We start from the raw sequence: 14,282 nt of genomic DNA, 5'->3' as shown, positions 1-14,282 counted from the left end.
AGCCCCTATATTAATGGTTAAAGTGGACAGAGATCCACAATAGGTAATTGGGTTACCAAGGTCCACAGGGACTAAGACTAATGCAGAGTAAACAGCTAGAGAAACAAGTTATCTATGTGAGCAGGATGGATCAAGGGTGACATTAACACTAGACAGAAAGGGACATTTTCATGTTAAGTTGTGGGATGAATTTGGGGTCAGGCACTACTAGTAAAAGTCAGAAACAGAGAAATGAGAGTTAAAACAGAATACTTTATATGTTGTCAGAGAGGGAAGATGGGATGAGCACTGTGGCTCCCCATCTGATCATAGAATCATAGAAGCTAGATATAAAAGTTATTTAAACAAAATAAGGAAAGCAGAATTTAGGCAGGGAAATATTAAAGAGTTAAAAGAAAGTGAGAGAATGATATGCACATGTTGTGTACAAATGGGAAAAATGTATGTGCGAATGCTGGGACCTTTAGTTCTATTGCTTGTGTGTGTCATGTACGCAGATGTGACCCCCTCCTTTGTGCTCTCCTGAAAGAAATGTGGCTGGGATGAGAGGTTAGTGATAAGCTGGAAAGACATCATGCCAATTTCTGTTTTTTAGACAAAACATTTATAACAAAATGTGCCGGGTTAACGAATCTAATGGTAAACAATGTGATCACAATTATTTTGAATCTGTTTTCCAAACACGGTAAAATGAAGGTTACATTTAACCGTGTATTACACAAATTGAATATCCTTTGATAGTGGAAACAGTGCATTTAAAAAAGGGAAATTAAGTAAAATTAAGTAATAATGAGTATTAATTTCTAATATGAGTTTAACAATTATATAGATATATTGAAACTGGTTTAGACAACCTTTGGTTGGAAATGAAATCCAGGTTATTGGGGAAATTTGTAAAAATGGGATTAGTTTAGATTAAGATAACAATTTTGTAATTTTACATTTATTCAATAAGCCCTTATTGAGAGAAAAAAAAGATTAAGATGAGGTTGTTATTTGGAATAAAGCTGCCATAATATTTAACAAAGCCAAGATGGATGGGATACATAAGAAGTTCTTCTATAAAAATGATATTGTAAGGTTTTTGATAATAACTTGATGTGCGGTCCACGATGTAAGAGTAATAATAAATAAAATTTAAATATAACAGTCCCATCACATCAAGTCCACACACCCTGTTAGGATAGATGCCACCTGCAGCCAGTTGTGTTATAGTTTTTGATGCTTTCTGGTCCATCATACAGATTATTGATCCTTTTGTTTTTATTTATTTTTATTTTTGAAATCCAAAGCAGAATGTGTGGATTGTGAAATGATGTGCCCCTTTTTCTTGTAAAGTACAGTGGTATAAGCAGAAGAATATTTTGGATTTATGGGCATCTCTCCATGACCGCAGGGTATTGTTATCATTTATTATAATATTGCCAGGAAGAAGTTGTCTTTTGAAACATGAAACTGGAGTTCTTACACAAATAGCATGATAGAAAACAAGCCATTGTAATATATTCATGCAAGCTGGACCCAGTAATGAAGGGATCACCCCGATATATCAGAGCTGTAGCTTTTATGCAAAGGTGCTATTAGACAAAGTTAGATATTGTTTTGGTCAATGGTCCGACATTCTGTGCAGCAAATATACAGATAACTAAATGTTTGTCTAATGAAAGGTTTAAAATATGAGTTTATTTATGTACAAATCTAACAATGAAAAATGTGGACATTTATTCAAAAGAAAGGAAAAACCACATGTGTTAAATTGATGGTGTAGGAATCAGCTGCTGTGAGCCCAGTGCGGGACACACTCCCTGAAGACCCAGATATTACATTTTTTGTAGATTTGAGTATGCAGTTTATCACCCAGAAAGATACTCTGTATTCAAAGTCATTGGATCCTTTTTCCCCAGCTCAAGAAGCAGAGCTCCATGTTTTAGCAAAGCCTGTGAGCTATAAAAAGAGTGTATATTTATATAGATAGTCGAGATATAGAGAGCTTTTGGTTCCATTTGAAGGGCCAGAAGTTTGTTTTTACTTCGGCAGGTAAACCAACCAAGCATGCCAAGTTAATTTGATTGGCTGTTTTCAGCCTTCCAGCTTCTTGCTGAGGTAGCCATATTAACTTTCACACATGGAAGCAGACCAGGTGACTAAGGATGCTGCATTTACAGCCCCGGACACTTGATGGGTCTGTGCAACTCACAGATTCCACCCTAGTTCTGGCCCAGTATAGCTGGGATTAATAATTCAACTTTAAGGACCCCAGAACGAGAAGAACAAGTGGTCCACAGGGGGCAACTTCTTATGAAACAGGACTTTGGAAAAAGTGATCATTTATGTCTGCCAGCCACTCTTTTCCCTCCAGATTGACACATGGACCGTGTCATCAGTCACAAGCAGTTATGGCTGCCTTAGTAAATGAGCGTGGGATAGAGCCAGGGTTCTCCACAGTTGTTTTTATAACATACCACTTCTTGTTTTACCTGTTACCAAAGGTGTTACCAAAAGCTGAACATCCCTCCCAGAGATTACAAAAAAGATATATCCAGATGCCCAAGTCAGGATCTTACAAATATGCATTTTGTCTGTATGGACATGTTTTTTGGATGTCCAGTGGCAAATGCTACTGCAAAGGCCACAGTAAAAATTGTTATCAGAAGTAGTTTGTAAGTACAGAGTGCCAGAAAGTACAGAGAGTAACAGAGGAAATCATTTTTTATAGGAGAGTCCTTACTAGAAGTTTTGCGGTTTTATTTTTACACCCCTACTGTCTACAATGTAGCGGACAAAGTAGAGTAAGAAACTAGAAAACTAGAAAACTTTTGCCTGAATGTTTTCTTATATTTTATGAAGCCCCTAAGGGGGATGTTGGACTCTCTCCCTATGGGATTTGGTTTGGGAGTGTGTTACTCACTTGCTAATATTTTGTCTCAGCAGCTGAAGTCCTCCATTCGGATCTCACAGAGAATGTTGCTGATCTTTTAAGGTTTTTTGACAAACTCATTTATGTGTTTTCTCCCCAATTCCAGATCCTAAAAGTTTGGAAGGATCTAAAACTAAAGCCAGGTGACTTTTGGATTGTTAAGAGACATTTATATATATAAGGAAAAGTTTGGAGACTCAATACAGCATCTATTTCATGTACAGTTTTTGCAAAACTTGAAGGAAAAGTCACCTGGATCCACACCAGACACTGCAAAAATGACTAAATTAAAGAAATCTCTGTGTTTGATTTGTTTCCCTCTTGTGATCACAGTCTAGGGTACTTTTTGATTCAATTACTTTAATTGTAAGGGATATATATATTTGAAAAGTAGTTGAAGTCATATTTAGCCATGTTGAAGTCATATTTGTCTTTTGTATGTATGTATTATATGTAGAATTGTCTGTGTTTACATATGCTGATAAGTCAGCATGTCCACAATTCAGCTAGAAGGCCATTCTGGCCACAGGAGTGTACAGCCAGTACTCTGTAAATATGTCTTATCAATCATTTGTTTTTCACAATGAAAAGTCATTTTGTAATGAAAAAGTTGCTCAGCTATTATTTTCTCCACAATGGAGTTTTTTGCCTCTTTGGCCAGGACTACCTCCACCTAAGCGTGTGGAGGTTCCAGGTTAAAGGTGATAGCAGGTATGGTTAGTGATCAAAATATTGATCAAAAGAGGGGAGACTGTAATGGAAATGTGTAAGTTCTGTATATAATTGTATTGTATTTTGTATGTATTGCACACGGCCCTCACTGTGCACACGGCACTAATAATGTTTTCAGTAAATGTTTACATTCTTTCGAGTCCTGATTAGAATTAGCCTGCCTATGTAACGCCCCTTGTTACCATAAATGTACAATTGTAATATTAATGTGATACCTACGTAATCATGTGCATAAAAACCTTCAATTGCGTCATAATAAAGCAGAACAGTAATTTGGAAAGATGCTGAGCGTATCTTTTGTGTCTGTTCCCTACTGCAGTAGTTATTATTAATTTGGAACCACTAATCAATATGAGGATAGGAGTTGCCTATCATCAATTTAGCCGAGTCAGAGATACAAGCCAAAAACAGATGAGCTTCAAGGATGAACCAATACAGCAGGGATATGCAATTAGCAGACCTCCAGCTGCTGCAGAACTACAAGTCCCATGAGGCATAGCAAGACTCTGACAGCCACAAGCATGAAACCCAGAAGCATGATGGGACTTGTAGTTTTGCAACAGCTGGAGGTCCACTAATTTCATATCCCTGCAATACAGTATCAAAATGTGAAAAATAGAGGGGCAGCCAGAGAGTTTTTAGGACTCCATATCATGGGGTAAAACATGTAAAAAGCTTTGCCAGGACTAGATGCAGTCTGCTGTGTGTCCTGATGACTAATTTAGGCCCCATTCTCAAAGCTCCAAAAGCTCCATGCAGCTAATGCTCATGCACATGTACCAGCGCACAGATAAGCTCAGGCTAATATCTAGCGTGCATTGACGTGTAGGCGCATTTTCATGCACATTCACATGCATTGGCGCCAAGCTGCCTACTTAAAGGAGATCCTGGTGTGTGCTAATCGCTGGATGTTCTTCAGTTTTCCCAAAGCAGGTGCTCTTGTGTTCCTGCTTTTGCTGACTCATCTTCTGTTGCTGACCCAGCTCTGTGGATTCTGGATACCGACCTTGGCTTGCCACTGACTATTCTCTGCCTGCTTCCCTGGTACTGACCTCGGCCTGCTACTAGACCTTGCTCTGCCTGCTTCCCTGGTACTCACCTCATCCTGCTACTGGAGCTTGCTATGCCTATTTCCCTGGTATTGATCTTGGCCTGCTACTGGACCTAGCTATGCCTGCTTAGCTTGTACTGACCTTGGCCTGCAGCTGGACCGTGCTCTGCCTGCTTAGCCTGTACTGACCTTGGCCTGCTACTGGACCGTGCTCTGCCTGCTTCCTTTGTACTGACCTTGGCCTGCTACTGGACCGTGCTCTGCCTGCTTCCTTTGTACTGACCTTGGCCTGCTGCTGGACCGTGCTGTGCCTGCTTCCTTTGTACTGACCTTGGCCTGCAGCTGGACCGTGCTCTGCCTGCTTCCCTGGTGCTGACCTCAGCCTGCTACTGGACCATGCTCTGTCTGCTTCCCTGGTGCTGACCTGAGCCTGCTACTGGACCTTGCTCTGCCTTCTTCCCTGGTACTGACCTCGGCCTGCTACTGGACCTTGCATGCCTGCTTCCTGTCCATGCTGTTTCCTCGCCGTGTATGACCCTGGGTCACCTAGACTACGCCTCTGTCCGTGGCAATCACCTGCTACCAAGCTAAAGGAATCTGTGCTTCTTTGAGCCTTCTACCTCTGTCACCACATTCAGGGGAGCTTGGACCAGAGCCACAAGGGAAGCCCTCTCGTCAACTCCAACCAAAGTATGTGACACCAAGTAGCCTTAAGCCAAACACCTGACTCTCAAAACATTTTGGAGTTTCTTTTGTAGCTCGATTTAGGTAGATTTGTGCATGTTTTGAGTGTTATTTCCCCATAGAAATGTGTTGAAAAGCGAGATTTGCACATTTGTGAGCATTTTGTTGTGCGTTTTTCTGCTCAAATGCAATAATTAAATTAATAATAAATGCATAAATTAACCCCTAACCCTAACAATAAATAAATAATAATAATAAGTAAATAAATAAAATAGCTGGTTATACAGAACCACCTAGGGACGAACAACATGGTTATATGGGGGCTGCTTGGGGCAGCCGTGCAGTGTATGGATTGGTCTTGTTGTGATCTGGCTGATGTCCTTATGTTGGGAATCCTAACCCCTGACCCAGCCATCAGAACCCTATAACCTATGGCCACTTTAGGAGACCAGAACCATTCTTTTTACAGTGCCTTGAAAATGTATTCATACCCCTTGAAATTTCCCACATTTTGTTATGTTACAACCAAAAGCGTAAAAGTATTTTACTGGGATTTTATGTGATAGACCAACACAAAGTGGCACATAATTGTGAAATGGAAGGAAAATGATAAATGGTTTTCAACATTTTGTACAAATAAAGATCTGAAAATTGTGGCGTGCATTTGTATTCAGCCCCCCCCTTTACTCTGATACCCCTAACTAAAATCTAGTGGAACCAATTGTCTTCAGAAGTCACTTGTATTCAGCCCCCTTGAGTCAATACTTTGTAGAACCGCCTTTCATTGCAATTACAGCTGCAAGTCTTTTTGGGGATGTCTCTACCAGCTTTGCACATCTAGAGAGGGACATTTCTGCCCATTCTTCATTGTAAAATATCTCAAGCTCTGTCAGATTGGATGGAGAGCATCTGTGATCAGCAATTTTCAGGTCTTGCCACAGATTCTCATTTGGATTTAGGTCTGGTCTGTGACTGGGCCATTCTAATACATGAATATGCTTTGATCTAAACCATTCCATTGTAGCTCTGGCTGGATGTTTCGGGTTTTTGTCCTGCTGGAAGGTGAACCTCCGCCCCAGTCTCAAGTCTTTTGCAGACTCTAACAGGTTTTCTTGTAAGATTGTCCTGTATTTGTCTCCATCCATCTTCCCATCAACTCTGACCAGCTTCCCTGTCCCTGCTGAAGAAAAGCATCCCCACCACATGATGCTGCCACCACCATGTTTCACGGTGGGGATGGTGTGTTCAGGGTGATGTGCAGTGTTAGTTTTCCCCCACACATAGCATTTTTGTTTTAGGCCAAAAAGTTCAGTTTTGGTCTCATCTGACCAGATCACCTTCTTCCACATGTTTGCTGTGTCCTCCACATGGCTTCTCACAAACTGCAAACAGGACTTCTTATGACTTTCTTTCACCAATGTCTTTCTTCTTGTCACTCTTCCATAAAGGGCAGATTTGTGGAGAACATGACTAATAGTTGTCCTGTGGACAGATTCTCCCACCTGAGCTGTGGATCTCTGCAGCTCCTCCAGAGTTACCATGGACCTCTTGGCTCTTCTCTGATGAATGTTCTCCTTGCCCGGCCGGTCAGTTTAGGTGGACGGCCATGTCTTGGTAGGTTTGCAGTTGTGCTATACTCTTTCCATTTTCCGATGATGGATTGAACAGAGCTCCGTGAGATGTTCAAAGCTTGGGAGATTTTCTTTTTATAACTTAACCCTGCTTTATACTTCTCCACAACTTTATCCCTGACCTGTCTGGTGTGTTCCTTGGCCTTCATGATGCTGTTTGTTCACTAAGGTTCTCTAACAAACCTCTGAGGGCTTCACAGAACAGCTGTATTTATACTGAGATGAAATGACACATAGGGCAACTCTATTTACTAATTAGGTGACTTCTGAAGGCAATTGGTTCCACTAGATTTTAGTTAGGGGAATCAGAGTAAAGGGGGCTGAACACAAATGCACGCCCCACTTTTCACATTTTTCTTGTAAAAAAAATTTAAAACCATTTATCATTTTCCTTCCACTTCACAATTATGAGCCACTTTGTGTTGGTCTATCACATAAAATCCCAATAAAATACATTTACGTTTTTGGTTGTAACATGAAAAATGTGGGAAATTTCAAGGGGTATGAATACTTTTTCAACGCACTGTAGAAGGTAAGGTGATACCTCCAGAGGCAATTGGTCAAGTCTGTCCCCCTTCCATACCATTTTATATTAAAGGGGTTGTAAATCCTCAATGTTTCTCACCTTAATGCATTCTATGCATATAAGGCCAGAGAGAGCGAGCACATGACCCAAATATATATCCTCTCCCAGAATGCACCAGCGGCCAAGAACCTCCTACTGGGCTGACTGGAAGAAGAATAAATATTCATAACATACTAGCACGTGGTACCAGTGACACCTACTGGCGACGGTAAGAAATGCGCAACCTAATTGAGATTAGGGACAGACCAAATAAACTGTACAATCAGTCTGAGCTGTTTTTTTCTCCCAACTAAACTTACATGATAGCCCCAGTTTAGGACCAGGGGGCTACATGTATGGTTGTTTAGCAGATCAATTAGAAGACAAGCTCCGGGTGGTGGCATGCTACCTTAAATTGTGTGTGGGTGTGTGTGGACAGTGGGAAAACTGATGACGCAAGGATTCTCAGAAGCGTGTGGTAATCACTTGGCTGCTTCACAGCCTGTAAAGTGTGCCAAACTATATGCAATATTTGTGTATGCCCAGCCAACTAGAATTTTGGTGAGGGCCTCTAGTGGTGGCTGGTGGTATTGTAGGCTGTGATAACTGTATCACAGCAGGTTCTACCTTCGCAAAGTAAACGCTCTCCTCATTCCTTCTCCTTCAAACAAGGTCCAGGCTTAGCGAGTCGTCGTGAGTGTTGATTCCTGGACATCCAATGGCAGCGGCGGGAGATTAAAGTGTGCGAATGTGGGCGGGGTCAAGTACTGGGTACCCAGAGGGGAGAGAATGCAGTAATGTAGCATCAAAGTTCCAACAAGGCGGTAGCAAAGTCTGTGGACACGGCCAAATAGGCACAGCGGCTCTAACAGAGAGAGGGTTAGCAGAGGAACAACTTATGATGCCCACAACATCTGACAGAGAAACGACGGCTTGAAGGCGGTCTGGAAACAAGGCGCCTGGATCGGAAAGGCTCCTAACTGCAGCACCGGGTGAAACAGTCCCTACTCTGTCCCTCCTCCACTGGAACCTTTCCCTGTGCTAACACACTGTCCCTAACCGGCGGGTTCCTGTCCCTGACCTAGTTACTTCACAAATGAGCATCAACTGAAGCGGGCGGTGCTACTTATTAATACCGCCCACACCCAAGATGGACGGGAATTGCACCGCATTCCTGTTCAAATAGCATGCAATTCTTTTCAGTGCGATTTGCACCCATTCATCTCGTATGGACCTAAGCATACTCGGTATCGGTTAAAAAAAAAGGGTATTGGTGCATCCCTAATAAATAAATAGGGGGGGGATATGATCTCCATGTATTGGATCGTGCTTTGCTGGGGTTTTGTCTTCCTCTGGATCAACTGTGTATAAAGGATTGTGTATATAGGATTGTATTTTTTTTCTCCTGTTATTGGTTCAACTGGATGAATAGAGAAAGAAGGCACTCCAAAGCCACGTCCGTAATATGGGGAAGAAAAAAGGGGTAATACTGACGGTACTACCAAAAATCGGACTTTATGGGCCAGAAAACAATGGAGAAAGGAATATTACAAATAAATCATCACATTTATTGAAAAATTACAAAATACACACAGAATTATTGTAAGGGTAAAAACCATCATACATATGCATTTTACAATTTGTACAGTGAGCCCTTGTCCGTCTACGCGTTTCAATGACGCAACAGATAAGAGAAAGAATCTCACTATCTTGAGTTGGAGTATACTGATGTATACATCTCCACAGCCTAAGATAGGCGATGGGTATCCATAATTTGAAATAATCGCTGAATTTGCAATGTGATTAGCAGGGGCAAGTAAAGTCTTCACTCCAAAGATATAAGGGGCCAGCAGAGCAAAGATACAAAGTGTATATCACGAAAAAAGAGGACCTTTCATAGGATTAAGTATTGCTAGTGGCTGGCAAAACCTGACAAGACATGCTGTGCATGAAGCATATAGTAAGGAAGCATGCCCCTGGGAGACAGCCTGGCGCTGTACTACAAGATAGTGAGATTCTTTCTCTTATCTGTTGCGTCTTTGAACCTTGGTAATATTCCTTTCTCCATTGTTTTCTGGCCCATAAAGTCCAATTTTTGGCAGTACCGTCAGTATTACCCCTTTTTTCTTCAACTGGATGGACTTGTGTCTTTTTTCAACCAGACTAACTATGTAACTATGTAGCACTGATACCATATATAAATATATACAATATAAAGAAATGGGCAGCACAGTGGTGTAGTGGTAGCACTCTCACCTAGCAGTAAGAAGGGTCGCTGGTTCGAATCCCAACCACAACACTACCTGCCTGGAGTTTGCATGTTCTCCCTGTGCCTGTGTGGGTTTCCTCCGGGTACTCCAGTTTCCTCCCACACTCCAAAGACATGCTGGTAGGTTAATTAGATCCTGTCTAAATTGTCCCTAGTATGTATGAATGTGAGTTAGGGACCTTAGATTGTAAGCTCCTTGAGGGTAGGGACTGATGTGAATGTACAGTGTATATGTAAAGCGCTGCATAAATTGATGGTGCTATATAAGTACCTGAAATAAATAAATAAATAAATGCTTCTCTTTCATCACTCACATTTTTTTTTTTTAGAGTTGGGAACACCGTTGCAGACATGTGGCCACCATGGTCCTTGTGATTGATTAAAAAAAAAAAAAACGGTGGTTATCTGTCTTGAGTTTTGAGTGGCCTGTACATATTTCTCAGGAAGTCTGGGTCTTTTTGGGACTATGGCAATGATTTACATTCAGCCCTTCGTCATCCCTTTTCGGAGAGGCCTGGAGGCTTCTGGTACACAGTGTTTCTGTGAGGGACATCATGAAATTCTATTGTGTGTAGATCAGTTAATCAATACAGAGGAGGACACGTCCAGACCTACACTTTGGATTGTCAAATATTTGCCGGGGATGTGAACATTGGTCTCCAGGTTCTTCCATCTGTTGAAACTTTGTAGAGGAACAACACAGGTAAGAATTTCCATCTTTACCAGAAACATAGGGGGAAAAAAAATTCAACCTAACTTGTAATATCGGGGAATTGGGTAGAACTGGAATATCATAGAGATTTTTTTTGCCTTCCGCTAAATCAACTGTGTATAGGGCTCTGTGTGTGTGTTTGGGGGGGGGGGGGGGGCGTCTCTATGTATTGATTATTTTAAAGTGGACTTGTGTCTTTTTTCAGCCTAACTTCCTAACTTATTATCTATCTATCTATCTATCTATCTATCTATCTATCTATCTATCTATCTATCTATCTATCTATCTGATATTTCCATCTCTTCATCTTTCTCTCTCACTATAAATTCTTTGTTGTTTTTTTGGGGGATTTTTTTTTTATTATCCTAGCATTGAACCTTGCCTCCATCCAGTTGCAAGCCATTGTTGTATATCTTTCTATCTATCTACCATACCTATCTATCAATCAGATCTTTCCATCAATCCATCTCTTTCTTTCTCTATTTGTCTTTTTTTTTTTGATCTACTATCTTACCATTGAACCTTGCCACTTTCTGGTTGTAAGCCATGGTTGATCGATCGATCTATCTATCTATCTATCTATCTATCTATCTATCTATCTATCTATCTATCTATCTATCTATCTACTTATTTCATTTCCATCAGATTTTTCTATCTATTCATCTCTCTCTTTATTTCAGAAATGAATTTGTATTTCTTTGCGCCCAACTACAGATGATAAATTCTAAGATTTCTAAGTGTCTTCTGTGTACTAAGCTAAGAACTCATACTCCTAGAGAGATTGGAGGATTGTGTTCCCAGGGCCTGTATGCTCTAGATACATCCACTGTTGATCTCTGTAAAGTTGCATTGAGTGGCTGTTGGTTGCATGCAGATTAGTGTCAGTGTGTGTAAGCTAGTAGGTCTGTGCATGTGTGTATGGTTGTTTAGCACAGGGGTCGTCAACCACTGGGCCATGGCAGGCGGCATGAAAGAGCCGGGCCACGGGCATAAGAGAGCCGGGCGGGAGGCATGAGACAGCCGGGCGGTCGGCATATGAGGGCCGGGTGGATGGGAGAAGCGAGCGGTCGGACAAGCAGAGATGACATCGTCTTTCTCCGCCCCCCCCAAATCACCGCTCTTCCGCTCTCACAGCCGGTGTTCTGTCATCCTCAATGTCGGAGGTACGGCGGTGAGCAGACATCATCTCTCACCTCCCCGCATCACCGATCTCCTGCCTTCATTCGGAACCCACCACTGCACAGAGGCCTGTCTTTGTGCTAAATGGACCAATGCTGCCACCAATGCAGTGACAATTCACATCTGGTGGCAGGCAGCGTGGTAAGTGATGTGGCAAGTGATATTCCGCATCTGGTAACAGGCAACATGGCAGGTGACGTGGCAAGTAACAATCTGCATCTTGTGGCAGGCAGCGTGGCAAGTAACATTCCGCATTTGGTGGCAGGTGACACGCTCGGGGCTCCCACTGATTTTGCATTATGGTGAGTTGAACTATTTCATTTATTACTACAATGTAAAAATAGAAATAATGCTCTTCAATCACCTTGACACCAAATCAAGCATGGTGCCGTGATGATTGAAGCGCTAACACCAGCCATTGCCCTGCGAAAAATCGCTTACCCTCCACTCACCCACTGGTCCTTGGCACAATTTTCTTCAAGACAGCTGGTCCCCGGTGCCAAAAAGGTTGGGGACCGCTGGTTTAGCAGACCACATAGATGACAAGCTCTGGGTGGTGGCATGTTACCCTAAATTGTGTGTCTGGTGTGTGTGGGTATGAGCATGTGGTCAGTGGGAAAACTATCTATCTGATATATCATGGTTTATTAATGATATTTTTCCATTGGTACAGCTATAAAAGTTGCACCATGAGGTGGACTTTTGTTTTCATTCTCCTCTTTGGCCTGTGCTTGGCCCATCAGCCCACCAAAGGCAAACCTAAGAAGGACAAGCACCATCAGGAGAAAATGCCTTTGCTTGAGGAGCCCATCTTAAACCTTATTAATGGCACAGAGGAGATTTCTGCACTCAATATATCAAACATGAACAACAACTTTGGCTTCAACCTCTACAGAAGAACAGCCGACAAACACGACGACAACATCTTCTTCTCTCCATTCAGCGTTTCCTTCCTTCTTGGTGTTCTAACTCTGGGGTCTCGGGGAATAACGCATGAGCAGCTGCTGAGTGGCCTTGGCTGGGAGCCCTTTAAGAAGCAGAAGAATCCAGACTTATTGCACAAATTGCTGAAGGACCTGAAAGAAGGCATCATGAAGAGCGAAGGATATTCTCTAGACATAGCAAATCTGGCTCTTCTACACGAGAGCTTCGACATCAACGAGGAATTTCTCAACCAGACGATGAGGTATTTCAACATGGAATTCCAAAGTGTTGACTTCCATGACCGCTACGTCATAGAGACCATCCGAGACCTCATCAGACTTAAGACAAGGGGCAGAATCTCAGAGCTTCAGGATGAAATTGACCCCCAGACAAAAATGATGCTTCTCAACTTCATATTCTTTAAAGGTAATTTTTGGCTTTGTATCTGTCTTAGAAATGTTATAGATAGGCAATTCTTATCCTAAAAAGAAACACCACATCTGCACTAAAATGGTATGAGGCAAAATCCACCAGCTTGAGCAAAAGGACTGAGGGGCAAAACAGTCTTCAGTGCGGTGTCCAGATAAGCTTCAGGCTTTAGTGTCCTCTTCAGATTGGGGGGGGGTCTTTAGTTCTACAAAAAGTGGGCCAACAGCCTTGTGCATTATCTTTGGGCACCATGTGAAGGTAAATAAATACAAATATACTCACAAAAGCTAAATAGCTTGTAGCATATAATATGACTTGGACCTAAGTGGCTAGACCAACCAAATCAAAGACCTTCAGAGCTCTGAAGAAGATGGTATACCCATCGAAATGTATCAGCTTGTATATCTGTTGTGGTTTGTTGCCCAGGTCTTCAGTTTGGTTGGTCTAGCGACTGAGGTCCCAGTCATACTATACGCTACAACATGGGCTTTTTTTTCTCAGAAAATAGGTGTAGGTACTAGAAAAAAGGGAATGTCCCCCCCATGGGGTTTTCTGGGCAGCAAAAGGTTGAGAAATATTACATCAAGTATAATGAATTATCATTTTTTTATGACATAGTATCAAAAATTTGACAGAAACGGTCAAAACATGAGCTGTGGTACAAAGGATAAAAACAACAACATCACTAATGTAGCAGTACACAATGGTACACAGTGCTCAAACACTAAAGTAGAGATGATATGCGGATACTGACGCGTTTCGACCCCACGGGTCTTCTTCAGAGGATTTTTTAAGCTTTAGAGAAGTTTACATGTATTGGAATTCGTAGTTATAATCATAGAGTGAAAAGAACATTTTTATATAATTACCAATCACATTGTGTTATGCGATGTCTCAAGAGCCTTTAGATGGGAAACCCCCTTACTTGATCCAAGAGTCCTCGGTCGGCCGGTGCATCCACAAGGGGGGGGGGGGACCTAAATGCTCATGCGTGTCTTATGAGGAGTCACATTGGTGGCAATCCCAATGGCCTAGGAGGGGCACGGAGGCGGATGGACAGCATCTGCATTTGGGGCATCAAATCACCATGCTATGAGTGTATTTTTATTTAACAATCGTAGGGATATAATATAAGCTTCCAATACTAAATACTGGGAATGGTAAGTTGACAGCTGAAGACTGGACAGAA

At 41.9% G+C, this 14,282-nt stretch overlaps 1 protein-coding gene across 1 annotated transcript in view; it reads left to right on the top strand.

Annotated features, from left to right (window-relative positions):
• The first annotated feature begins 10,395 nt into the window (after positions 1-10,395).
• Positions 10,396-14,282, top strand: part of SERPINA10 (serpin family A member 10) — a 38,058-nt gene continuing 34,171 nt past the window's right edge. Inside the window, exons 1-2 of the mRNA XM_073609765.1 lie at positions 10,396-10,552; positions 12,414-13,090. Of these exons, the coding sequence (XP_073465866.1) occupies positions 12,430-13,090 (661 nt within the window). The 5' untranslated portion in view covers positions 10,396-10,552; positions 12,414-12,429. The remainder of the gene's footprint in view (positions 10,553-12,413; positions 13,091-14,282) is intronic.

The sequence above is a fragment of the Aquarana catesbeiana genome, linkage group LG13, assembly GCF_042186555.1.
Source record: "Aquarana catesbeiana isolate 2022-GZ linkage group LG13, ASM4218655v1, whole genome shotgun sequence".
NCBI classification, from domain to species: domain Eukaryota; kingdom Metazoa; phylum Chordata; class Amphibia; order Anura; family Ranidae; genus Aquarana; species Aquarana catesbeiana.
The sequence above is the reverse complement of the archived record's forward strand: the minus strand, read 5'-3'. Positions and strand labels throughout refer to the sequence as shown.